This window comes from Taurulus bubalis (genome assembly GCF_910589615.1).
Source record: "Taurulus bubalis genome assembly, chromosome: 11".
Classification (NCBI taxonomy): Eukaryota; Metazoa; Chordata; class Actinopteri; order Perciformes; family Cottidae; genus Taurulus; species Taurulus bubalis.
In genome coordinates this window covers 26,525,459-26,552,279 of record NC_136599.1, presented here as the reverse complement: position 1 = coordinate 26,552,279, position 26,821 = coordinate 26,525,459, and the positions used below count along the sequence as shown (strand labels likewise).

The 26,821-nt window shown below is 46.2% G+C and overlaps 1 protein-coding gene across 1 annotated transcript; it reads right to left on the bottom strand.

Annotated features, from left to right (window-relative positions):
- Positions 1 to 703: 703 nt before the first annotated feature.
- On the bottom strand, positions 704 to 19,002 carry asxl1 (ASXL transcriptional regulator 1). Its single transcript, XM_079225759.1, has 11 exons — positions 18,899 to 19,002; positions 15,975 to 16,057; positions 12,793 to 12,910; positions 12,206 to 12,395; positions 11,654 to 11,823; positions 10,859 to 10,943; positions 10,459 to 10,625; positions 5,559 to 5,655; positions 4,999 to 5,104; positions 3,585 to 4,683; positions 704 to 3,493 (listed from the first exon to the last, which is right to left on the bottom strand). The coding sequence occupies exons 1-11, from the start codon at positions 18,977 to 18,979 to the stop codon at positions 896 to 898; spliced, it is 4,794 nt and encodes a 1,597-aa protein (XP_079081885.1). The 5' UTR covers positions 18,980 to 19,002; the 3' UTR covers positions 704 to 895.
- Positions 19,003 to 26,821: the final 7,819 nt, after the last annotated feature.

The following is a 26,821-nucleotide window of genomic DNA, read 5'->3' as shown; positions in this document are numbered from 1 at the left end:
GACTGGACTGTCTTTCTGTATCGACTCAAACTTGTACATTCTAAGATTTTTGAGATGTAGGCCTGTTCGAGTCGAGAACAACAAAAAACTCTCCCTTGCATGTGATTAAGTAATTAACATTTATAACAAGACAAATTAAATGTTTGGGATATTAAGCATCAATCGTGCATTATCCCCTTCAAGTTGTGCATTAGAAAATAATTTATTGGTGATTTTGCCCTTGTATTGCATGGACCACCGCCATCTTTGACGGGATGGGCTCTCTCAGAGGAATCTTCATACAGGCAGTAAAGGTCCGTCTGGGTCTCTATGATCATCAAAGGCTTCACGGATCCCATCACCATCCCAGTGCCATGACCACATGGTGTATTGGTCATGGCACTTGGCAGACAGGAGTTAAGGGAACCATGAAATAAGTTAAAACACAAACCAGTGAAACCTTGTCATTTACTCATTTTAATGGTTAAAAAAATACTTCTTTGCGCAAAGAGACAACAATAAGTCCCAGTTTGCTGAGGAAACGAGGAACCAAAACAATGATACCCACCAAATGATGACCGCTGGAGCGAGATAAGATGAGGTAAATGTTTTTGAGGAAACCAAAAAAAAAAAATCCAAAAAAAAAAAAAGGCACAATTTACAATCAACCATGCCCTAAATTCACAATAATAATAATAATAATGATAATAATATTAATAATAATATATAAGTACAGCTAAAAAAAAAAAATCTGAAAATCTGCAACAACAAAAATACAGACCACTTATATTATACAAGGCAAATCTTGCCCGTCAGGCTCCTCCTGTGTGCTCGACCCTAATCAGGCTTCTGTACAAACTGGAGCCTTCCAGTCCCACTGCTGATCCTGTACAGTTAGCAGTTGTGAAGTCACATACTATCTCACCACCAGACATGACACGCAAAGTTTGGAGGGCCCGATGCAATCGTCATGGCAGAAGGCACCGCAGCCTTGGCACATGATCATGGCTTTGAGGCGGCACGAGCACTTGAGCGCCATCTCTTCAGCCGTACTGTCAGTGAAGGCCTGGATGCTGAGGGTGGTCTGGCTGGAGGCCAAGCGGGGGCGCAGCTGGAGCACACTGTCCGCCATGCTCCGGGAGAAACCGCCATTGTCCATCACCGACACATTGGCTGTGTAGCTTACCCCTCCAACACCGCCATGCTTGGGGAACTTCCCATACAGCTGGAAGGGAAGGGCAGAGGGGGAGGAGGAGGGAGAGCCGGAGGAGTAGGAAGCTTTGCCGTGCTCCTTCTTTGCCATCCTGGCTAAAGTCATCTCCATGTTGAGGAGGCCCTCCATCGCCCCTCCGCTCAGGTAGCCGTCCACAGAGCCCCCCGGCTCCTTTTTGGTAACACTCATGGGTTTAATGGGGGACGATTTGGCAAGTGCCTGGCAAGGGGGCCGCACACCTACTTCATTCTTTACTGTGGGTGCAGGAGACAGCTGCAGTTGATGTGAGGGGTGGGGCTGAGTATGTGAGGGCCGCCAGTTGATCTTAACAGTAGGCACCACCTCTGTGGGACAGGGGTCTGCTTGGGGAGGAGAGGGGCCATTAGGCATGGTTCGGTGGGCCAGGTGTGGCCTGTCTGGAGCGACCCCCTGGGAGGGCTGAGGACCATGTGAGTTTTTTATAACTGCCGACTCCACTGAAGCCTGAGAACTAAGGTCTGACTTACTTCTGAAGGACGAGGAGGAGGAGGAAGAGGAGGAGGAGGAGGAGGAGGGTGGCAGAGAGGTGATGACCGGGACAGCCCCGGGAGCCTGCTGGGACTTAAACTGCGGTGCAGCTGGGGCCTCCTTCAAACAGGACACTGGGCAACCTGTTGGAGACTGGTTGTGGATCCGAGAGGCTGCACCCAGTTCTGGGCTAGGAGACTGGGCTGAGACCTCAGGCCTGTTGCGAGGCCCTGGGGTCCTTGCCACTGGGGGTCTGGCTTGGGGTCCTGGCAATCGGCTGATTTCCAGCCTGTTGGCAGAGTGTGAGGGTAGAACTTTCTCCAGGGGCAGGCTGCCCTGTAGTAGCTGAGTGACCAAAGGGTTGTTGGCTTCAACACTGGATACTGGTCTGACTGAGCTAGCCAGTCTCTTGGAGGCACCTGCAGCAGTTGGGTGAGTGACAGAGGGCTTTAAACTTCCACGACACTCCTCTTCAGTAGAGCTCTCTCTAGAGATGTTACAATCCTCTCCAGGCTCCATTTTGACCACAACGTGGGTGTCCCCGAGCCCCTGTGGGTGGGCTGTGGAGAGAGACTGGTGGTCCTGGTAATGAGGGCCACTGTGCTGAGGGTGAGGCAGGCCATTGGGGAAGCAAGGCTGGATGACAGTCTGACCGTGACGGCTGGAGATGTAGGCCTGGATGACTGGCTGCTGGTTCTGAGCAGAAGGGCTGCAGATGACCAGCTGGCCGTTTCTCTTGACGCTCACTTGGGGGGACCAGTCCTCGTCCGGCTGCTGCTGCTCATCCTCCTGGATGTCATTCTCACAGTCTGAAGCCGTTTCCGTGGAGTCGCTATGTGTCCCAGCCTCGTCATCTTTCTCTCCACCAGAGTCTGCATGTTGGGGAGAGGATACGTCGGTTTGCCGTCTCTCTGCAGCCGAGTGAGAGAATACCTCCTGGGGTTCCACGTGGTAGGAGCCGTGCTGGATGACGCCGCCCAGCCCAGCCTCCTTCCCGTGTGCCTGCTCTTTGGACTGACAGGAGCTTGCCAGCGTCTGAATAACATCCACACCCTGAGCCCCGAACCTGGGAAGGGAATCTGGGATGGAGGTCGGGGCCAGGGAGGGTTTTTCAGAACCGTGGTCGGGCATCTCTGCTGAGACAGCAGCAGACTGAGGCACCTCAGGCTTTGGAGAGGGCGAGTCAGCTGCCTTGTCTGTGAGCTCATTGGAGGAACTCTGAACACTGGCTGAAGTTGTTTCTACTTCCTCTAGAGCCTCTGACCCCCCAGCTGCTTCCTCTTGAGGAGGGCTTGGGGTCTGTGGGGTATACAAAGACATGGATGTTGAGGTAGAGGACAGGGAAGGGGATGGCTGGGGTGTCGGCTCTACATTGAGAAGCTGTAGTTGTGTTCCAGACGAATTAGTGTCTGAAGACGATCCCTGCTCCTCCATCCCACCACCTCCCCTTCTTCCACTTCCTCCTCCTCCTCCTCCCCCTCCCCCTCCTCCTCCTCCTGGCTCGATGGGTCCTGGATGCTCTCGCGCTCTTCGTCCATTGCTGCTATCCGGTAGCCCAGAAGCAGGCCGCATCCTGACGCCGGCCGGCCCTGGCCCTTCGCCAGTGGCTGCAACAGCAGCAGCGGCCTCGCGCTGGGCCCGGGCTTGCTGGGCCCGGGCTTTGATGTCCGCCAAGGTGCGCGCGCCCCCCGTCCCCGACCGCCTCGAGCCCTCGCCGGGGGGCACGATCCGGGGGCAGATTTGGTAGGTGGGGTGACCTTTGACCCAGGGAGGTTTGATTCTGGACAGTTGAATCTGGAACAGAGACACAAGGACAGCGAGTCAAACTTTATCCGGACAACAACTCATTGCTAAACAGGCAAAGTATTTGTATGCACAGTCTTACCCGGATAGGCGGCACCTTGGGCTCCTCGGTAGTCGGCTGCGGCTTTTCTGGACGGACACTGTCAATTGTGGTACGAAAGGACTGACGGTCGTCAAGCCGCGGCCTCTTTTCGGGGAAGCTGGAGAAGGCCCGCGTCTCCTCTGGCCTCCTCTTCTGCTCCTTGAGCTGAGCGCTGGGCAGAGGGGTGGTGGCTGGGCTGGCTGAGGGGCTACTCTCACGGCTACTGGTGGCGGTACCTCCTGTAATAGAGGTGACCACAGAGGCGGTGTCGTCCAGTGGGTCGGCAGTGACTGCGGCACTGGAGGACGCTGAGGAGGATGAAGAAGAGTCCAGGCCTGCGGCAAACGCGCCCTGTCTATCAGAAGGTGAGGAGGGTGAGGAAACAGACGAGGAAGCAGATGAAGAAGAGGAGGAGGAGGAAGAGGAAGAAGATGGTGAGGAGGTGGATGCCAGTACAGGTGGAGCCTCCTCTGGGAGCAGGCGGGCCGCTGCTTCAGGCTCTTCGTTTGCACTGGTGGAGGCTGGGCTGGGGCTTGGGCTGGGGCTGGAAGTAGGAGTAGGAGTGGGAGTGGGAGTGGGAGTGGGAGTAGGAGTGGGAGTGGGAGTAGGAGTGGGAGTGGGAGTGGGAGTAGGAGTGGGAGTAGGAGTGGGAGTGGGAGTGGGAGTAGGAGTGGGAGTGGAGGCTGGCAATGTGACTGGCTCTGGAGTGGGAGAGGGCTTTGGCTCTATGGAGGCACTCTCAGCTGAAAGCTCCGCGGCACACTCTGCCTGCAGCACCACCTCCCCTTGAACAACTGTGTGGTCGGACATGGGAGAGCCAATAGAAACTGCCGGGCTGTCCGGCGCAGCGCTGCCATCAGCTGCTTCTGGAGACTGCAGGGCTGTAGGAGTGGCCTTGCAGAGGGTCCGGCGGGCCCGTCGACGCAGGTCAGCCCGTGTGCGTCTCCTCATCCTGCCGTCTCTCCTCCGCCGCCCCACGCTGCGTCTCTTGGGCGCGCCAGTTGCCACCACAGCCACATCACCGTCCAGCACACTGGCTGCTACTTCACTGGCTTCACTCACAGTAAGCTTTAGGGACTCTTCTTGTGTCAGGCCAGACCTACAGGTACACAAACTATGTTTAGTGCATTGAAGAAACACTGACATTTCTCTTCCTATCGCAGTAGCCTTATCTGATGTCGGTCATACCAGAGTTGTCTAAATTAAATGGAGAACAGCAAAGGAGATGGGAAAACAGCCTAAAACATGCGGTTAAAATTAATATCTACTTCACAGCTTTTCTAAGTAATACTATTGATTGTAGCAGTCAACTAATAAATGTTACCTTTTAAGGAACCGACCCAAATATGACAAACTAATATGGCTGTTGTGTGAATAGTGGATTCAGAGTCGGATGAAATGGCTTGGCTCTTACTTTTGCCCATGGTACTCTTCAAAAAACTTTTCCTTCCACGCCTCTACCTTCTTTTCTTTCTCCATTTCCTGCCGGAAACGCACCTGCATCTCGTGGGTGAACTCACCTAAATGTGTCACATGTGAAGGTTTAAAAAAGGAGCTCCAAAATAAGGAGCTGATTTTCAGTTGCAGTAATGTTCCAGGACAGTGCTACCAGCAGCGGTATATAGACAAGACATTCCCTGAATAAGATCCCTGAATGAACTGAATTACCAAGATCATGCAGATGTGTTTGTTATTGTGTACTTCTACAATGTATTGCCTACTTCTCATTCACAACACGTAAAGAATGCTGGAGCACATTGCTTCGTATGTGTACAGATTGTAAAGCCCTCTGAGGCAAATGTGTAATTTGTGATTCTGGGCTATACAAAATAAACTGAATTTCTGCCATTTAGCTTTACTTTTTCCTTCTGTAATCACTGCCTCTGTCCCCACAGTTTCATCTTCTGAATATTAAAGGCTGGCAGAATTCTCAGTTAAATGTTGCCGCTTGTCCATGATTGGCCAATCACGTACCCTCCGCCAGCCTCTCCTTCCAGCTCTGGGAGGCATGGGTGAAGAACTCATTGTTGAGAGCTGAGTTACTCAGTCTAGCCATACCATCTGGTCCAATCTGCAAGAGAGTGGACATGCTGTGCAAATGGCAATAAAACCATATCCAGAAGAATAAAGTGGCCTATAACTCACATGACCCATAATATGACAAAAAAAAAAAAACAGTCTGTGCTAGAGCTCACAAAATTCTAAAATACAAACAACCAGTCTAGCATACTGCAACCTGTAACAATATCTGCCAAAATGTTTCTATTGTAATAGTCATTGCATTGCCCAAGAATACACAGATTGCAGGTCAGGCTAACGTCTGTCAAATACACATCAAAAGGCATATGCAAGCAATGCTTCAGCTTTTTTTCTCTTTTAATCAACAATTGCTACCTAATATAGCTTTAAATTCCCAATCTTTAATGAATCTGGCAGTGGTAAAAGGCACAGAGCAATGACCTGTGATGTTGACTCCTGCTACTACACTAAATTTCCAGAACACCGGCTATACGTTTTCTCTTGATTCTTATTCAATTCATGTTTGGTAGTTCTTTTTCTAACTTCGTTCGGTGTTTCACTATGGGAAGCGCTCATCATGACCAACTAAGGAAGCTCCAATGACACCACGTCTGTCAGTGACAGACAGGTCGAACTGTGCTGGGGCCCCGCCCCCTCATTATCACAGTCGACCGCCCCTCGCAAATCATTCTCGCTTTCTTCCCGTGAAGAAACTATTATAGCTCCCTCAGCTTATCTTGGCTAGCTTGGATTTTCTGCTTAACAGTTCACAGACGAACCGTAAGAACACGTCACCGAACGCAGTCTAGTCTGGATTTGCTGGGTAAGTACTTCATGAGAAGTATGTTTCGACACTACATAGTATTTAGGCAGTGTCCGCGTCAAGGCGAGCTGTTCTCCCGACTACCCAGTGTTTGATTACCGGTCTCGTCGGTGACTGTGTAACATTATCATCTCTGACTAACGCGTTACGGCGAGCCTACCAGGTCTCGGTTAGCATTCGTTTGCTAGTCGAGCCGAGGGCCCGGAGTTCTGCTAACGTCTCACGACGAGCGAACTCTCACGGCACACTATGAGCAGGCTAAACCCCATTTACTAGAGCAATTTACCGCCAGGCTAACGCTAAGTGCGGCTAATTGTTCATATATTTCCCTCCCTTCTCAGTTTGCCATGTCGGCCGCTACCCCCACCAAAGGGTCGGAACCGAAGGCTAAGGAGGCTGCATCCCGCCTGTGCCCTGCGTCATGCGGGGCATCCATCTCGGTCAATGCCGGAGAAGGTCCTGGAAAGGAGGCTCAGAGTGGTGGTATCCTCTAAGCAGGACCCGTGCCTGTCGGGAACCGTCCCAAAAGCCACAACCAGCACACATCTGCCGCGAGCCTCTTCGAGCTGGGCGGACATGATGGACGACGAGTCCCCGGATATGTCTCCACTTTTCGAGGAGCTCCTCGAACTGGAGCCGGGTGATGAGGACGTAGAGGGCGATGCCAACTCTGACTTCCTCGACATGGACGATGAAGAGGATGACTCCACATTTCCTGTCCAGCTGTCCAGACCCCCTAGTGCATCCGAAGTTGTCCCCCCAGGGGACAGCAACTTATACGAGGTCTGCAAAGATTGGGCATACAATGGCCAGTGGCCCAGGATGCTACAGGGGGAGGAAGAGACCTGTACGACGATAAAAGTCTGCCACCAGCCCAACTGTCATCAAAGCAACTTCTGCCAGCAGTGCCTATCTGCATGAAGGAAATGACCAGGTACTGGTTTAAGAGCAAGCTTCCCACCAAGAGCTACTCTAAACTTGAAGTTGAGGTTATGGGAGAGCTGGGTCTGGCTGGACCACCAGAAGTGGAGCCATCAATGACTTATCACCTCCGCCCAGACCGCCGCTCTCTCAGTGGCCTCAAACATTTCCCTGCCTAATAAAACAGAGCGCCTCACCGCCTCCGTGTTGCAGAGAACGTATCGCTATGCGGCACAGTCAGTGTGCTCGCTAAATGTAATGACTTAGTTTCAGTAGCCACGGGTGATTCAGCTCGTGTCCTAAAGGACGAAATAGCGCCACTGTTAAACAAACCGGCAATCAGAGCTGTCCCGAGCGAGGACGCTCAGTGGGGTTTTTGCTCCCGCTACTTCCTCATTCCAAAAAAGGGAAGCGCATCCGTGCGCCCCATTTTAGATCTCCGTGTGTTAAACAGCCACCTACGCAAATACACGTTCAGGATGTTAACACATAAGCGGCTCTATCGCTCGATTCGTCCGGGGGATTGGTTTACGACAATCGATCTCGCGGACGCTTATTTTCATATCGCCATTTATCCGGCACACCGGAAGTTTCTCAGGTTTGCCTATCAGGGCAGAGCCTACGAGTACCAAGCCATCCCGTTCGGGCTCTCGTTAGCCCCAAGGGTGTTCAGCAAGTGTGTAGAGGCCGCTCTGTCTCCGTTACGGAGGATATTCTCGTACATAGACGACTATCTGATATGCTCCCACTCATTGGAGCAGGCGATCAAAGATTCCGCTACGGTGATAAACCATCTCACGGATCTGGGGTTCAATATAAACTGGAAAAAGAGTCGGGTCGAACCGGCGCAATGTACAGATTAATCACGCTATCGGAGGTGAGAGTAGCGTCCCTAACGCAGTGTCTCTCTCTCTTCCAGCTGGGGAAGGTTGTGTCGTTCAGACTATGCCTTCGCCTGCTCGGCCTAATGCGTCAGTGATATCTGTGGTGCATTTGGGGCTTCTACGGATGAGGGATTTTCAGCGCTGGGTCGCAGCATCACGCCTATGCTCACGCCGTCACCTCAACCGCAGAGTAAAAGTATCCCCGGCGTGCGTAGCTGCGCTGCGCCCGTGGGAGGACGCGACGGCTCTCGCGTCAGGTGTCCCGCTGGGAGCGGTGTCATCCAGGGTAACCTTGACAACGAATGCCTCCCTATCAGGGTGCGGGGCAGCCATGTTGGGCAGAACAGTGAACCCGCAGGTGGTGAAGCAAGTCTGGCAGAAATACGGCCAAGCAGACGTAGATCTCTTCGCCTCGCTAGAAAACACTCACTGTCCACTGTTTTTCTCCCTGTCGGACAAGAATGCACCACTGGGGATAGATGCGCTGGCCCACTCGTGGCCAAACGTGCTGCTCTATGCATTCCCCCGCTCAGCCTGATCTCCCCGACTCTAGACAGGGTGAGAGAACAGGGTGTGTCGCTAATCCTGATAGCGCCACGGTGGCCGTCCAAGCATTGGGTGGCAGAAATAATACAGCTCCTGGCGGACGAGCCGTGGCCTCTCCCCATACGCAGGGACCTTCTTTCCCAGGCAGGCGGGGAGATCTACCACCCTCAACCAGACCGAATAGCGCTCTGGGCTTGGCCTGCGAGAGGTGGAACCTGAACGCAGCAGGCCTGCCTGAACGGGTCATCGACACCATTGCACCAGAGTGCGGCCCTTGCACCAGAGTGCAAGGGCCGCCTCCACTCGCTCTCTTTACAGTGGTAAATGGCAAGTTTTTGAGGAATGGTGCCGTTTGAGGCACACCATTCCTTTCCAGAGCTCAGTAGTGGACCTACTGTGTTTGTTGCAAGATTTAGTAGACTATTACTATTATTTAGCGGCTATCTCAGCCTGTCATTTAGGCTTTGGAGAGAAGCCGGTGGGGCAGCATCTTTTAGTATGTCGTTTCATGAAAGGTGCTCGCCGTAAACTCCCCTTTTCAAGGCCCCTGGTTCCTCTGTGGGATCTATTCGTAGTGTTGGAGGCCCTCTCTCAACACCCATTTGAGCCTATGGAGGCGGTGGAGATGAAGTTTATTTCACTCAAAACTGTTGCTTTTGGCTTTAACCACAGCAAATCGTGCAAGTGACTTACAGGCTTTATCCATTCGCCCTTCCTGCTTGCAGTTTGCTCCTGGGCTCGCCAAGGTTTGTATGCGGCCCAACCCGGCCTTTGTGCCTAAGGTGGTGGAGTCAGCGTTCAAATGTCCCACGGTGGAGCTCGCAGCTTTTCACCCACCTCCTTTTTCCTCCTCAGAGGAGCAAAGGCTTAACACATTATGTCCGGTGGGAGCACTGCATGTGTATGTGAGTAGATCGGCACTTTTCAGGAAAGCAGATCAACTGTTCGTGTCCTGGGCCACACCTCACAGAGGCAAGCCATTGTCCCGCCAGAGGCTGTCCCACTGGATTGTAGAGGCCATATCTCTAGCCTATAGTTGTAGGGGTCTGCAGCCCCCCAAGGGTTTGAGGGCTCATTCCACAAGGAGTATGGCCACGTCATGGGCCCTGTTCAAGGGTGTTCCAGTACAGGATATTTGTGCTGCAGCGAGCTGGTCTACGCCTCACACTTTTGTAAGGTTTTACAGGCTCGATGTCTCAGGGCCGTCCATAGCACATGCTGTGCTAGAGGCCAACGCGCCAGAGTCCCTGTGATAGTCATTACCGGGCTAAACAATTTTGGCTTCGGGAATTACATGCAATCCGGCAGCGGTCTATATCTCCCATAGTGAAACACCGAACGAAGTTAGAAAAATAACTCTTTGATAACAGAGTGAGGTGTTTCACCAACACACCCCTCCTTGCATTGAAAGAAACCGGTCTAGAATGATTTACGAGGGGCGGTGGACTGTGATAATATGAGGGGACGGGGCCCCAGCACAGTTCGACCTGTCTGTCACTGACAGACGTGGTGTCATTGGAGCTTCCTTAGTTGGTCACGCCGAGCGCTTCCCATAGTGAAACACCTCACTCTGTTATCAAAGAACGGGGGTTACGTTAAGTAACCCAAAGTTATTGGGGTATGCAGCATCACTACAGACATCAATGCTGGAAATAAACTGGAAGGACAAAACAAAACCTACCTGACGGTCCACCTCTGGCAGCAGCTGCAGCAGTTGCTGCTGCGAGTGTGCGGGGAAGGCTGAGAAGGTCCGCACGTTGATGAGGGCTCTGATGTTGGTGTTGACCAGGATGGAGCCCGGTGTTTCAAAGTCTACATCCACCCCTCCCCGACTCCTCTTCATGGGCCCTGACACAGCAAAACCAAACGTTTAACTTTGCCTCTCAGACAGATGCTAACACTATCTGCAGCTCTAGCCAGCTGAGCACAAAGGGACATTTTTCTGACCCAGGTTTTGCATTTTAACAGGACATTCTGCCTTCAGATAGTGCGTTCAACTTCTCATCAGCATTCTGAATGCTTTTCTTTCATTACTTGTATTGTTAATGCAGGTGTTCATAAGACAAGAGAATGGTTCTTACCTGAAGGGACATGCTCTCCATTCACTTTAAGAGGGGTAAGGACAACACGAGGCATCATGACTGCTTTCTTCCTCTGCCTCCCTGACTGTAGCAACACAAATAGTGGGATGGACAGGTGGACACAGTAGGTAACACAGTGGACACAGTACAGGGTTCAGACACATTTTGACCAATGGATTTCCATGTCTTTTCACCAAATTTCCATGACCAAACATTTAGTGAAATCTGGGTGTATACATGAAAAAGCGAGAAAATGTAGTATTTAAACTAACAATGAGAATACAAAGCATACAGTAAACCTTAAATGACACAGATGAATGAGACAATAGTTTGATTAAAAGAATAAACATTTATATAGATGTCTGTATGTATGCCTGCTTATAGTTTGAGCGTCTTTCTTTTAAAAGCATATTCATTATTTCAAACTCAGCGTAAATGAACGGTATGAACACATGAATATAACACATTTACATGACTGTTACTAAACTTTGTGGGTTTTATTTTTTTCAAGGACTTTTCCAGGCCTGGAAATAACCATTTTAAAATTCCATGACTTTTCCAGGTTTTCCATGACCGTAAGAACCCTGACAGAAGGTAAAGCAGCTCCTTCTACAGATCAAGACCAAATCCATGGCATGACATGGACACATGGACAATAGCTTAAACTTGTCAGGAGCTACACTATTCAGATACAACTAGTAAACAAACATAATGACACTGTGGACTTGCTCTCAAACCCTTGACGACTGAAAAACATGGTATAATTTCCCCTGTAAACTCCTACATGGTGCTGACCTGTCGTGAGCGGCTCAGCCTGGTCTGGGCGTGTTGAGCATGCTGGGTCTGCTGCGTGTCTGTGCGTGCTTGCTGCCCTGCTGCCCTGCTGAGGCGGGTCTGGGGCTGGTTGCTGCGAGTCGGCAGTTCTGTGGAGCAGGAGGCACTGGACGAGCTCTCATCCACCGAGGCTTCAGGTCAGAGAGAAGCACATTTACAACTCTACATTACCTTGTATAACATTATAGGCTATTTGTGATGTGAATGCATCGAACTTGGCACGGTCTGTTTGCACCAGTCTAACAGAGACCCCTGTAACTTAAGAAATTATTTCACTCAATATTTCTAGAATATAGAATAGAAACATCAGGCTCAGCCTCCCCTTGAGTCAATTCAAGTTCCAACCCTCAGCTATGATCATGGGCACGAACAGAAGGAGTAAGACAGTGCAAAGACTAGCTCCCAAAAAAAATTACGCAAAAAAGTTTCATTGCATGCATGACTACCCCACCGTAAGGGAAGACCCCCATTGGAGAGGCATCTTGTGGCATCTTGTGTGTGGTGTAGTATTACCGTCATTGTCTCCACTGGCAGCAGCGGTGGTCTCCGTGGAGTCGCAGCTTTCCTGCTCAGCCTCAGTAGGGCCAGCCGAGGCCGCCACCGCGCCGGCTGCAGCTGTGCTGCTGGAAGCCGAGGTGCTACTGGCCAGCTCCGCTGCCGTCTCCGACTCTGAGGTGGTCTTTGTCCACTGGAGGGCGTTTTTCTACAGCGTGTGAAGAAAAAACAATGTTCTCTGCATGTGTGATGCACATCAGAAGGTTTTCTCCTATCAATTGATTGTTGTGGCCGTGCATCAAGTATACAAAACAATATGCGATTAAACAGATTGGTTCATGGTGTATTCATCCCCAGAAGTAATTACAGCCACCCATCAGTACTGGCTTTCTTTGGTGTCCATACCGTTACAGGATTATATGCCACTGTGAACCAGCAAGCCGATTAGCAGACGGGCCGCTCCCAACAAAAATATTCAGTTTAGAACTTGTGTACTAACCGTCAGATCTTTTTTTTTTTTTTGATGCAACGTTTTGGATAAATCTAGTACTGCCACCAAAGATGTTGATAATGTAAAGTGACAAAAGAGGATCATGTTTGTGTACCTTGAGAGTGAACAGGCTCATCCGTCCAGGCAGCTTGAAGAAGATGCTGTTCTTGACTCGGTCTCCCCTCACCTGGGAGTGCAGCATGGTGACCAGGCAGGCCAAGGGTGCTGTACCACTGCACACACACAGTTACACTCACTTACAACTCATGCGACTGGACACAATGAACATAAAGCCACATACAGATCTGAAGAAGTGCTAGTTCTACCTGGTGCACACTTCCTAATTACAATAAAGCTGCCATCCTTCTCTGCTAAATCCCTGAAAGCTAATGTTGGGGATATGACGATACACTGCACACCGTGGAAGATATAAATATATCACCTGTCAGAGGTTTTGCCACACCATTTCTTTTGTGGTACTCATCCCTTAAATAATTCTGTTTTTATTAGTCATCTTGGGCAAATCCTTAAGGACTATTTGATGACAATAATGGATTTTTGCATTAATGTGATTTTGTGTATTGCAATAGACCAATCAGGCACTCGCTGCTTCTTTTATCAACCGTCTCTACACATATCTCTTAATATATATATATCCAATGTATATTGATATCCTGATATAACTACAAAACCATATTTGGATAACATAATGATACAACACCAAACAGTTATTAGGAATAAACTGTGACTGTAAATACTCAAATCTTCCATAATTTTATACAATGTCAAACTATTAATAACGCTGGTGGAGGATTGCAGAGTAAGGCTCCTTTTTCAGAATATCTTTTTAATATTGCATTTACACAGGGCGACTGTGTCTCAGTGGTAGAGCAGGGTCATCCTTCAAATCAGAGGATCGGCGGTTCAATCCCCGGCTCCGCTAGTCCATGTGTCCTTTGGCGAGACACTTTTGGACCAAAATTGCTCTTAGCTGTTCCCGCAGTGTGTGAATGTTAGTTACTCCTGATGAGCAGGCAGGACCTTGCAGGCAACCATAGCTCCTCCATCAGTGTATGAAAGGGTGAATGATGACATGTAGTGTTACAGAGCTTTGAGTGGTCAGGAGACTAGAAAAGTCCTATACAAGTACAGTCCATTTATTCACAGAATTGAATTATTGGACCGTGATGAAATGTCAAAAAGAAAAAAACATTCAGGCAAGGTAAATGATAAATAGACTGTGCTTGTGTTTCTCTTTTCAAGACTCCTGATCACTCAAAGCTCTTTGACACTACTTCACTACATCATTCACCCATTCACACACTGATGGGAGGAGCTACCATGCAAAGTTCCGCCTGCCCATCAGGACTAGCTCACATTCATACAACATGTATACACCTACGGGAGCACCTTCGGGTTAAGTGTCTTCACCAAAGACACGTCGACGTGATCCTTTTGGCCAACTGACAGCAAAGTGACCAATGTTGACACTTGTTTAGAGAAAACAGCTGTTGCATCCACTCAAACAAGTCGAGCAGTTCTGTGTCTGAACATTTTATTCTGTCAGGTCAAAGCTCATATGGGATCCCTGGACAAACATTTTGTTCACAAATAGCCATGGGACTGATGTTATAAAATATATACCAGTAAAATAAATTATAGAGTATTTATGATGCTGTCAGCGTTACCCTGTGGTGATATCAGTCAAACATGTGCTATTGTATATATTCTAATGTTACAAGTTACCTATTGATTTGATTATAGCTGTCCCAAGCTGTAGCTAACCAATGTCCCATTGACCACCTGAAAACTCAAAACATTTCACTTGAAATAGTACTTTGATTAACAGTAAAAATGCCTCTCTGAATTGTTTTGCTATTTGAACATTAAATGAGACAAACGGAACCTTTGCTCAGATAAATGTCGATTGCATCACTTGTTTTTCTGTCCGATATCAGAACTGATTATTATGGTGGGAAAGTTACAAATATTCGCATATTGTGTAAAAATTATTATAGGCCGAGCACATGTTCCCTCAAAATGACCGGCAGAGTCCCCTACCCCCGAATATTGTGAGAAACTTTAAATTAGGACCCATGGCAAACATTGTATGTATCTATTAAAACGGCATATGTCTGCAATTGGGTGCTTTTAGCTGGAGTCCCCCAAGACATTGGTATTTCAAATTTTTCTTTAAAAAGCATAAATTAAAAACAGAAAAGTATCATATAAAGTCATTAAGAACACGTCGATTGACAGTCATGAATGATAGAATAAAGCACTAGTTTGATATGACAAAAAGTATACTTCCGATATGATTTAATTGTGTATTTTATTATTTACATTGCCAGGCCGTGCATGCTTTTATTCCATACGAGTGCATGCGAGCGTGCCCCACTGGTTACGCACGGCCGTTGCTCTGCACTGCTCTCATACGGCGCTTACAGCTGATGATGCTGTGCAGACAGACAGCATCATCATCATCATCATCATCATCATCATCATCATCATCATCAAAGAAGCGTAGCACCCACCTTCGGGTTACACACAGGTAGACACTATTTACTCTTTCAGCACTTTTGCCATAGTTAGCACTGTTAGCACTGTTAGCTGTGAGAGGCCTGCCATGTTGACAGCTGTTGAGAGACAGTCATAATGCGCCCCATCTCAGATCTGGCAGCTTTAAAGAGGTGAAATGGTGACCATGACATTTTCCAGAATTACAGTATTGGGCACATTGTGTTTGCCTTTGCCATGAAAGCACATTGTGCCAAGTGCAGCATTAGAAACAAGGTAAGTGCTTGGTTACAGCAAATAAGTTATCAATATAAGTAATGAAGGGCTCGGATCCTCCAACCTACCTCCTGTTTAGGCCAGCAGCAGGATAGGTGTTCCATGTGGGAGGAAATAAAAAACATTGGTTATAACCACACATACGTTCAGTTGATGCGTGTGCTGTGAGATCAGTTCACTGACTGCTTAAAATGCTAGACAAACACACATTGTTTACAATTTCATAAATAAAACACAATGATCCCCTCTGGATTGAATGATAGACAAATGATCCAGAGCCACTGTGCTGGGCTTGTAGTTCTACACTGTAAAAAGGTACAGCTCTGCCACATAAGACTCCTCACATTAGTTACAGCACTCAGCTGTACAGTTTGTATCATAACAGTTGATAACCACTTCAACACTAGCAGCTGACATTACTACTATGTGTAGTGTGTGTGTGCTTGTGTGTGTGCTTGTGTGTGTGTGCGTGTGCGTGTGCGTGTGTGTGTGTGTGTGTCTGACCGCATTTCCTTCAGCCCCTTGGTCTGGATGACGTGGAGGATTTGTTTGGGAGTCATGGGTGCATCCGAGAAGTTCTCCAAAACCTGGAAAACACCCACATTGTTTTTACCACAGACTGACGAATAGAATAATTCTGCATAAAAACATGAACAAATAATAAGTCAAGATCTAGCAAGTGCATCTACTGAAGCCTCTAAATTTCTCCTTGAGATGTAACACAATTGAGGAGCTCAAACATGGTAGAGCAGACTAATATCTAGGCTTTGCAGCAGAGTTTGCTCTTAACTTTATCAGAAGCAGGTGCATGTCAGAGAGAAAGAGCAAGAGAAGCAGCGTTTCAGGAATGAAACACAAAATGCAAAGATTCACCATTCTGATTAAAGCATCTGATACGCATATTCATATTTTAATTTATATTTGATATATACACATTTCTACAAATAAAGTGCTGTGACCAGCATACTGTAGTGAGCGGGACATTTACAGTAGTAAAATAAACTTTAATAAACTACATTTATAAGTACATGTTTAAGTAGTACATAAACGTGACTGAAAACGATATAAGCACATAAACATTAAAGGAATTTGTCAAAGTTAGAATAACATGTCATCTAGGATTCATCTTTTTTTTTTTTTATCCAGAATTTACTTGAACTCTTGTTTCTGCCCATTTCATGAGAGTAAAAGCCTTTTCTATCGGTCACGTCAACAGATTGAATCCAAATTTAAAATGTCTCGTTACAGCTTGGGAGCCACATAAGCAAACAAATGATAGCGATAAGCGCAAATTGCCTGACAATATCCACCCGGCCATTACAAGCACAGCGACAGCAATGTATTTGTATCCATGTCAGGTAATGTCATGTTTAAAAAGGAACAGAGTGTAGGATTTAGTGGCATCTAGCTAAACACCCCTCTGCTCACGCAAACTTTTCCAAGCACGTCTGAGAACTGAAGAGGCCTTCAGGTAACAACGTGAAACGCTCCCTGAGTCAGTGTTGGGTTCACCTGTTCTGCTGTAGAAACACGGTGGACTCTGAAGAGGACGTGCTCCCTATGTACATATGATGGGCTCACCCTGAGCTCAGGAAAACACAATGCTTCTTAGTTTCAAGTGAAAAAAATAGTTATGAATATAATCTTCTACTTCTGCTAATAGATCAGGCAGCACAAATGTGTAAGAAAGCAGATTTAAGAAGCAGCCACGCACATTGTTGTATTTAACTTATCTGATAGGGTTTTTAGATATTTATTTTTCTACACAGTTGTTGCACTTTTATTTAAAACAGCCTATTCACTTTGAAAGTATAAATGTTGTCACTTGTACAAATGGGAGTTTTTTGATTGAAACTGTTTCCCCCATCAATGTGATTTATAGTTTCAAAACTATTTTTTTAAGAGTTTTGGTACCATGATGGATCTTTTTTATGTAGCACACTAAATCCATCAGTTATTTTATGTATATGCAACAACAATAACTTGTTTCGGGGAGGATAAAAAAAAATACAGGGAGAATCTCTGATTCTATATTTGCCTTGGTGGGTTGAAATTAAAATCATATATTTCAATAGATTTCCAATTTATAATTGAAATCGTGACATCCCTACTTACCAATGGTTAATCATGCATTGCTCTTGATTTGCTCAAGTTTGTTTATGCGAGTTGCCGTAGTACTGCTACACCTATGTGAAGCCTACTTAACCTACAGTTCAAATAAATTGCTTTGGATTGTAATGTAAAATTGCAATATATTTTATGCAAAAAGAGCGATGCTATTGATATTCAAATATCCATAATATAGTAACAAACTGAATTTGCCCATCAGTTACTGATACAGTAACTGATGGGCAAATTCAGATATTGGAACTGGAAGTAGATTGATTCATCTCTAGTTCAAATATGAACTAGTAGATATCTTGGTAACAATGCGCCCTGTACAGATTCATAGCTCATGAAATAAGTCTTGATGATCTCACCATTTACCTCAACACTGAAATTCTTCTCACCATGAACTTTCCTATTACTACTACCTGATGGCACACATATGGGTGGAGCCTTTGCCCCATCCTATGCTTGCCCTGAGTTCTCAAGGAAGACAAATTAATATTAAACCCACTCTAAAACACATTGTCGTCCTTGGTTGCTTTGTGGAAAAGATATTGATGTAATTGTGGTGATATGGAGAGGAAATAGAGGAGCGGGGACTCATTTTCTAACAGGAAGCCAAAATACACGTTCTAGACTTAGCTTCTACAAGGGAAACAACAGCATCATTGAGGCTAAAATCTGTTGCAAACCCTTGAGCAGAATATCCCTTCTGAAAGCAAAGAGTAATCACCCAAAACAGATCATCTGCAATGAACCAAGTGGCCAATTGTTGAGTGCAGAAACGTTGGTGCTATTGCAGAGCTCTAGTTTAATGCCGTTAAATTAAAGAGCGTTTTCATACATACACCACAGCAGATAGGGAATCTTGGTCAGACAGGAGGGCAAAAACATTAAGATTATTAAACATTGGCATGCCCTAAAAAAATAACCAATCTCTAAATAAATAACAGCTCTGTTAATCATGTTTAAACGTTCCTGTTATCGGAGAGACAGACATGGTACACCTAGCACTGTGCCCTGACTTTCTAAAATCAACCTACAGCCCTTTTCCACTGCGGCCACATACAGTATATGCACAATGTTCCAAGCAGTCAGACACCAACTGACTACTTTATACATTCTCATACTGTTAACAAATACACCGAGACAATACACGAGACACTTGTCTACATGCTGAAATATCACTGTGTTCCTGTTTATGTGGGACAAACTAAACACGCTTTAAAGATTTGCATATCTGAACACAAAACTGCAATATGCACGCAAAACATAAATTATGCTATTGCTCAACATTATACACGGCTAGTCGAACTCACCGGATGTAGACTGTGGGTATAAGTCTGCCATTGGCCGCGTCGGCACATGGCACCCTCCTCCCCTTTCGCTATCTGCGCCATCTATTTTGCTCGGGCACCTTCCCTGCACCCTGGGCTTGGCTTCGCCCAAGACGGAGCAGAATGTTAAAGGGTGCATCCAAACCATTCTCCAGCACTGACACGGCGCTGCAGGTAACTATGCACAGAATAACCATGGTTCCGCAGCGTCATATTGGAGTCATACTTTTAACACAGTTGAGCCATTTAATCGAAACGGAATTTGTCATGTTTCTGCTAATGTATTACACATGATGGATGCAGTATTTGTAGTACTTCAATGATTGTAATAATAAAAAAAACATGTGTGTTCTTTTGTTTCTGATGTGACCCTAGTGCACATAGTGGATATTGGCTCTGGTAACACCCCCCTGCATTATATTGAGAGGTGAACTAATGTTCTGCCCATCCTATTTGCAAAAATGGGCGAAGAATATCAAAACTAATTTCTACAACAACACCACTAACCACAAGCTCAGTGATACAGATATAGTGAAAGGTTTAGCAGAAACTGGTGACTATACGCTTCATGAAAGCAGAATATGTGGCTGAGCTTCTGTACGGAATTGCACTTAAGATTGTATTGGTGTACGTAATGAAGTAGCCAAGAGTGTATGTGGTGAGCAGCTGCTGCCAGACCACTACAGGGAACATGAACAAGGACCATGAAATCCAATCCTTATCATATACTTCATCCGCAGTCAGTATAAAATAGGGATGTGCTTTCAAAAAGAATCAACTACTCCTTTAATTGACATTCTAAACAGGAGTAAATATAACTCATTGTACTGTATGCAGCGCCTTCATGATTCACAACGTATGTAATTGTACACAGCTAAGAGACAGTGAATGTGGTTCTCTTCTCTACCAGCTGCAGGAGTAGAAAACAAGGGCCTATCCAGGCAAACAGACCCAAATAGCTAGTGAACCCATTGCCCTCACACTGGGGATGAACACTGACCACACCTGACCAGCATGTTACACAATCCTACATGGACTGTCCAGATTGTCCGTGCGCTTTCAATTAATTAGCTCTTAAGTACATTTGAGTTTTGAAAAATAACCCCACCAGTCGGCTAGTGGTTAGCGTTTGCCTTTAACCGTTTCATGTGACAGCACCTCTTTCCTAAATATCTGTCCAATTGCTTTCTTGCAGATCTTCCGACAGAGCCACAGGCTGATGTAACGTTCACTAACGTTGAAGGGACTTATTTGATCCTGCACCATTCCGTGCCAATCTGTATTCACACTAGTGTTTAACGTTAGCTGCTAGCTTTGCTAACGCTAGCGTGCATTATGGTCAGCATAATCATCTAACTAACGCATATAGCGACTATTGGACAATGTTAGCCGTTTCAGTAATGTTAGGAGTGTAACAAGACTACGTTTTATTGACTGGTTCGTTCACATGGCGTGCGTAAACCCGTCGCGTATCTCGAGATACTCAGGTTGCTCAGATGGTAATTAGCGTCGGGCTAGCTAGCCTGCTTCCTAGCAAACAAAGAGCTCAAAACAGGAGAGGTGGACGTTAGCGTGCTAGCGAGCGTTAGCATGTTGCGTTACGTCGCTAACGCTCGGTCTTTATGTCAGCAGACAGAAAGACAAGCAGCACATGTCTATGTACCCTATTACATGTAATCCCGACATAACCTCTTAGCTAACCTAGCTGATATTACAGTAGTGAACCGGCAGTGGTCCTGAGAAGAATGAACACAACAACACACCTGGGTCCATCACGTCACATCACTTCATACATCATTTACATGCAACGAGTTAAATGCTCAAAATAAGAGTGTTTACCATGCGAGCTGCCTCAGCCCAGGTCCGCTCCTTCTTTCTCTTTTGTTTGTCCTTCATTTCCTCTGCGCTGGTGTCTGCGGCTGTCCTGCTGTGTGTCTACAAAGCAACCTCAATGCGATGGCGGTTTAGCTGCTTAGCAAAATGGCTAACTACGTTCTAGGTTAACTGTGTAGACACAGAACAAGGCGTTTCTTTTACCTCAAGACGATGCTATGGTGTCGGCTAGTGTCTGATAATTCTTGCTACAGCGTCCAGTGCCTCGTCTAAACTAGCTCAACACGCATCGTCTCTCTGTAGCACAGAAGCAGTGTGAGTGCAGGGCTGGTGCTGCTGCAGGACAAGCCTCTTTGGAATGCAACAACCAGGTCAAAGGTCAAACACTACGCAGGAATGCAACAAAACAACGTCCGGCCCTCCGCATGCACATAGTACACTTGAACAGATGCTGCATCCACATAATCATATTCTATTGTTTCAGATTGAGCCCTCCATCATCCACCACACAGATAGTATATATTAACCACATACTGTATAACAACAGAGTCCATCTGTTAGAACACCACAATGTTGTGTGATTTCATTTGTAATAATGTAAAACCTAAAACTAATACAGAGCTTTAGCTGACTGACTTTACTTAAGGATGATATGAGACAACAGCAAAATTAGATAAGTGAAAAATAAAAACACCCAGCAGCCACAACACTGTGAATACAATGACGTATAGCCATTATAAGCCATTACATGACGTAACAAACACTGAGGCTTTTTTTGTCAAGTAGGACAAAGTTAAAGATTTCCAACAAGGATGTTGCATTAGAGTTTTCAGCAGGGGAGTGTATTCAATTCAATTCAATTCAGTTTATTTTATATAGCCCAAAATTACAAATTTGCCTCAGAGGGCTTTACATTCTATCCACATACAACCTCACATCGGATCAGGAAAAACTCCCCCAAAAAACAGATACAAACATTTCAGGGGGGAAAAAAGGAATAAACCTTCAGGAGAGCAACAGAGGAGGATCCCTCTCCCCGGATGGACAGATGCAACAGATGTCATGTCTACAGAATGAACAACGTAACAGAGTTACAGCACATTCAATGAATATGACAGAAATCATTCATATAATGAGTAGTAGGCACGGACCACAACCCAGATAACCATGAGCCATGTCAGCAGAAGGAGGGAGAGAGGAGGGGCATCAGCAGGGCCGCCATGGCAGGAGGCAGGACCGGCTCCAGACACAGTCACAATCCATGGAAACTTAAGGCGAGAAAGCAGAGAGGCTCCGGGGAAGAAGTAGAGTTAGTAATGTGCATTGAAGAGACATGAATTCATCCAGAAGGAGAGAGAGAAGAGGAGAGAGGAGCAAATGTCCCCCAGCAGTCTAGGCCTATAGCAGCATATCTAGGGGCTGGACCAGGGCAAACCTGAGTCAGCCCTAACTATAAGCGCTATCAAAGAGGAAAGTCTTAAGTCAACTCTTAAATGAGGTGACTGTGTCTGCCCCCTGGACTGAAAGTGGAAACTGGTTCCACAGAAGAGGAGCCCGATAACTGAAAGCTCTGGTCCCATCCTACTTTTTAAGAATCTAGGAAACCACAAGTAACTCTGCAATCAGTGAGCGCAGCTCTCTGGGGTAATATTAATATAAGCTCCTTAAGATATGATGGTGCATCACCAGTTAAGGCTTTGTAGGTAAGGAGAAGGATTTTAAATATGATTCTTGATCTTACAGGAAGCCAGTGCAGAGCAGCTAATACAGGAGTGTGATCTCTCTTCCGCGTCCTCGTTAGTACACGAGCTGCAGCATTCTGGATCAACAGGAGAGATTTAAGAGACTTATTAGAGCAGTCTGATAATACGGAGTTACAGTAATCCAGTCTAGAAGTAACAAATGCGTGAATACATTTTTCTGCATCGCTTTGAGACAAGATGAGCCGGATTTTTTTAATGTTACGTAGGTGAAAAAAGGCAGTCCTTGAGATTAGTTTTACGTGGGAGTTAAAGGACAAGTCCTGATCAAAGATAACTCAGAGATTGTTTACGGTGGTGCTGGATGCCAGAGCAATGCCATCAAGAGAAACTATATCATTAGATAATTGATTTCTGAGGTGGCCTGGGCCAAGTAAAAAAACTTCAGGTTTGTCTGAGTTTAACATCAGGAAGTTGTAGGTAATGTATGTACACAGTCCTATGGCTGAAGGATGTTCCTTACTCGATGTGTTTGAATATCTATTTCCATCAAAAATTCACTTTATACTCAACAAGAAATACATTACTTGTTGTATCTGAGGTGAACTGATCCTTTAACAAAGGGAATCCATCCACACACAAGATGGAGCCAGTTCACATTGTCAGTTCTGCAACAATTGTGCAATTTGATGACATCACCGACTAGGGGATTAGGGTGACTGTGGCTCAGTGGGGAGCAGGGTCGTCCTGCGATCGGCGGTTCGATCCCCGGCTACGCTAGCCCATGTCGATGTGTCCTTGAGCAAGACACTTAACCCTAAATTGCTCACGTAGCTGCGCCTACGGTGTATGAATGGTTGATAATCTTGATGTGGCACCTTGCATGGTAGCTCCTTTCATGAATGGGTGAATGATGTCATGTAGTGTTAAAGCGCTTTGAGTGGTCGGAAGACTAGAAAACTGCTATACAAGTCGCTTTGGGGCAATTGAGATAGGTAAACAATATGTCCCCTGACCTTCGTCTTATGTCTGCTGGGATGGGCTCACATGTGGATACCTATTAATTTACATAGATGTATGTTCAATATTATCCTTATTAAAATATATGTTTGCAGAATTGTGACAGTGTAGTAAAATAGGTGTAATATCCCATCCCATCCAGACCTTGATGTGCCCGCTAGCAAGATACGTCCCGGTACATGAGCAAAAGTGACCCCTGTTATGTTCTTGGCTATGTCTAAATCTCCAATACCCAACATGAGTAACATGTACGGCGTTCTGTCAGACACCTAGGCATGATGTTTGATTCCAGCATCAATATTTTAATTTCATATGAGCAAAGTAATCAAATCTTGCCTCCACCACCTCAGAAATATCGCCACAATCCTTTCAGTTTTGAGTTATAAGATTTACATTTTTCACTGAAGACTTGATTGTTTTGTGTTTCTTTTTGTATCTAATGCTTTTGTGAATAACTTTGTACTTTTTGAAAATGCTATGTAGTATATACAATAACGTAAATAATTATTGTAAAAAAAAAAAGTATATATATATATCATGGACTGTGTGTGTGTATTACAAGTCAATAATATTTAAGAAAATCCTTCTAATGTTGGGAAATCAATCTGTTTTTAAATGTTCATTGCTCAGTTAAGTTTGCATATAATCTGAAGGAACTGTTTGAAGAGTCAAAATTGGAAATTACTTTTCCAATGAAACACCTTTCAAAGACAGAGCAAATATTTTTGCCACACAGCTGTTTCAATAGCTAATGATATTATGCTGGGAAATGCTACAAGGTAAAACTTAATTACTGCTGTAAGAAGGAGACATGCAAATACTCCATCGGCCTATAGGGGATTTCACAGATCTGTGGACCTCATTGCCTCTTTAAACATCGAATACTTCATCATTGTTTTATTTTAGAATAAAATTTTAAGGTTGACTTTGTTCTGTGTTTTATAGAACGTGTCCCTAGCTCTGTCCGTGTCCCTCATGTGTATTCGGCTAATACTTTTTGGCAATTAGCAAGCTCTTTTGGACTTGCATATATGTGGAGGTGTTATTTGGTTGGATGGAAAAATTCATCGCAGAAAAAGAATTGAAAAAAAGGAACCATATATTAACCATGTTAATTGACTTTTCAAGCAAGTTATTCTTCATAGTATAATCAGAAGTGTGTGTACGTACGTATGGATGTGTGTATGTGCGTGCGTGGATGGATGGCTCGGGTGTGACGTCACTCTCCCAGAATGCATGGCTTCCAGCGCGGCGCCCAGCAGTCCAGGCCCGGACTCTAAGAAACATCTTTAAAACTTGTTACAAAATGTCGATATCAATACGGAATGGAGGCTGGACGGAGAGCCGGACGGAGGTTTTGTCGGTGAGTAGCGTTGTGTCCGTGTCCGCTGACCGGAGCTGGACTTTTACCCTGCTCGGTAACATATGCAGGAGTTAGCTCCCGCAAGACGAACTCCAATACAACTTAGTGAACCGCTCATCTTTTGTTTTTTAACCAGCATGCTGGTTCAGCGAACTCTCGAACTTCCCCCACTGCCACACTGTCGCGAGTATGCGGGTTCTCTCCACATACACCTCGCGTAATTTACGCCCAAACATCCGAGCAGTAAATCTAATTTCGCCTCCGCCGCCGAAATGTGTGAACGGAGTAGGGCTAGCAGTGAAATGTAGCCCCGCTCCGCAGTGACCCGTCCCGGCGCTCACTCGCGCGACCAGCGGGGACTTCATCATTTCAGTCGCGCTCATTTCTCCACTTCATTCGGTTCCAACGGGACAATAATGTTCGCAGAGTTTAACACCAGGGGATAAGGTTAGAGCAGAAACGGTGTGGGGTTTAAAGCCTTGCAGCGCCATGTGAGGACCCACAAGATGGCACTACCAGCTCCATCACCGAACTCTTTAACAGTCGTCATGTAGACATTGTATCAAGACGCTTCTGTAGAACTACCTGGAGAACGTTGCTGTGTCCACACTCCAGTAACACTGGTTTAACTAGAATGGAAGACTGGGCCATTTTAAAGTGAAAGTCCTGTGTGCAGATATGTCTTGCATGAAAAAACAAAAGTATTTACAACAACTATTACAAGTAAAGGTATGGTCCTGTTCAGTGTTACATTAGTGATGGTGGTCCAGCTCCTGGTCTTAATACTGGATGTACACTCTTTGAGTAGTTTACATGCATACCACATATTACATTTCTGAACTTAGATTTTATATTGTATATATTAAATTAATTTCATATCTATAGCCCCAAATCACAAATTTGTCACAAAAGGAATTAGAGTACTCGACTGAACAAGTGCAGTTGTTCAGGTAGGCTACTTTTTGTGATTGCCTTCTCCCAAACGGTAGAGGTTGTAGGATTATCTTTCTTCTAGACAACAAATGCCATGTGAACCAACAATCTATCGACTTATGCCGTGTTCACACCGGACGCGACGCGAATTTGCGGCGCCGCGTCCACCGCGAAAGTTTACTCGCGCGAGTAGAAAGAGGGTGTTCACACCAAACGCGACTTCGCGGCGCGACCAAAGGGGCGGGGCTTAGCTCTGTTGCTTGCCTCTGTGAGAGACAAGCGACGAAGCTTTCATTTCCGCTATCGACCATGGAATAAATAACCACTAGTTCTGCTTTATACTTGTTGTGGAAGTCCCAAACATGTCGGAACATGAAACGCCCTCGTATTTGGGTTCATAACATCATCCGTAGCCGCACACAGCTCGGTGAATTTCACCGACTCCTACAGGAACTGCGTCTCGCGTATCTCCGTAAAACGATACCGATTATGCCATCCACCATGGAAATAACCACTAGTTCTGCTTTGTACTTTTTGTGTAAACTCCACATATGTCGGAACATCAAACTCCATGATGTCTGGGTTCATACTATTATCCGTAGTCCCACAACAGCGTCTCAATGAAGTTCAGGTGGAGCAGCAGCAGTTTCATTCAGAAACGGGGAGACGCGGTGGTGACGGGCGGAGCTTCTCAACGCTGATTCTCAACGCTGATTGGCTGCCGCAACTTTGCGTCACGCGATTTCTCCGCCAGAGTTGGGATAATTCAACTCACGCGAATTCGCGCCGCGTCCTTCGCTTTGTTCGCCCCAGGTCAAACGTTCTGTTCGCGCCGCCTCCAACGCGTCTATCTCGCCGCAAATTCGCGCCGCAGCGCGTCTGTGGATTGACTTGACATGTAAACTGGTCGCGCCGCAAATTCGCGTCGCGTCCGGTGTGAACACGGCATTATGCCGTGTTCACACCAAAACAGTTGTGAATTTTCGCAACGCCACTTCGCCTATATCGCGCCGCAGGTGAAAAATTCTCACTATGTGGTTAATCCGTTTTTTCGCA

Bases quoted from the DNA above. Each gene is read 5' to 3' on its own strand.
- asxl1 (XM_079225759.1), bottom strand. From the start codon at position 18,979: ATGGCGCAGATAGCGAAAGGGGAGGAGGGTGCCATGTGCCGACGCGGC. The intron at 12,911-15,974 runs GTCAGACACACA...GTGTGTGTGCAG, and splicing joins AAGGGGCTGAAGGAAATGCG to TGGTACAGCACCCTTGGCCT. The intron at 10,944-11,653 runs GTCAGCACCATG...GTGTTGCTACAG, and splicing joins GGCTGAGCCGCTCACGACAG to TCAGGGAGGCAGAGGAAGAA.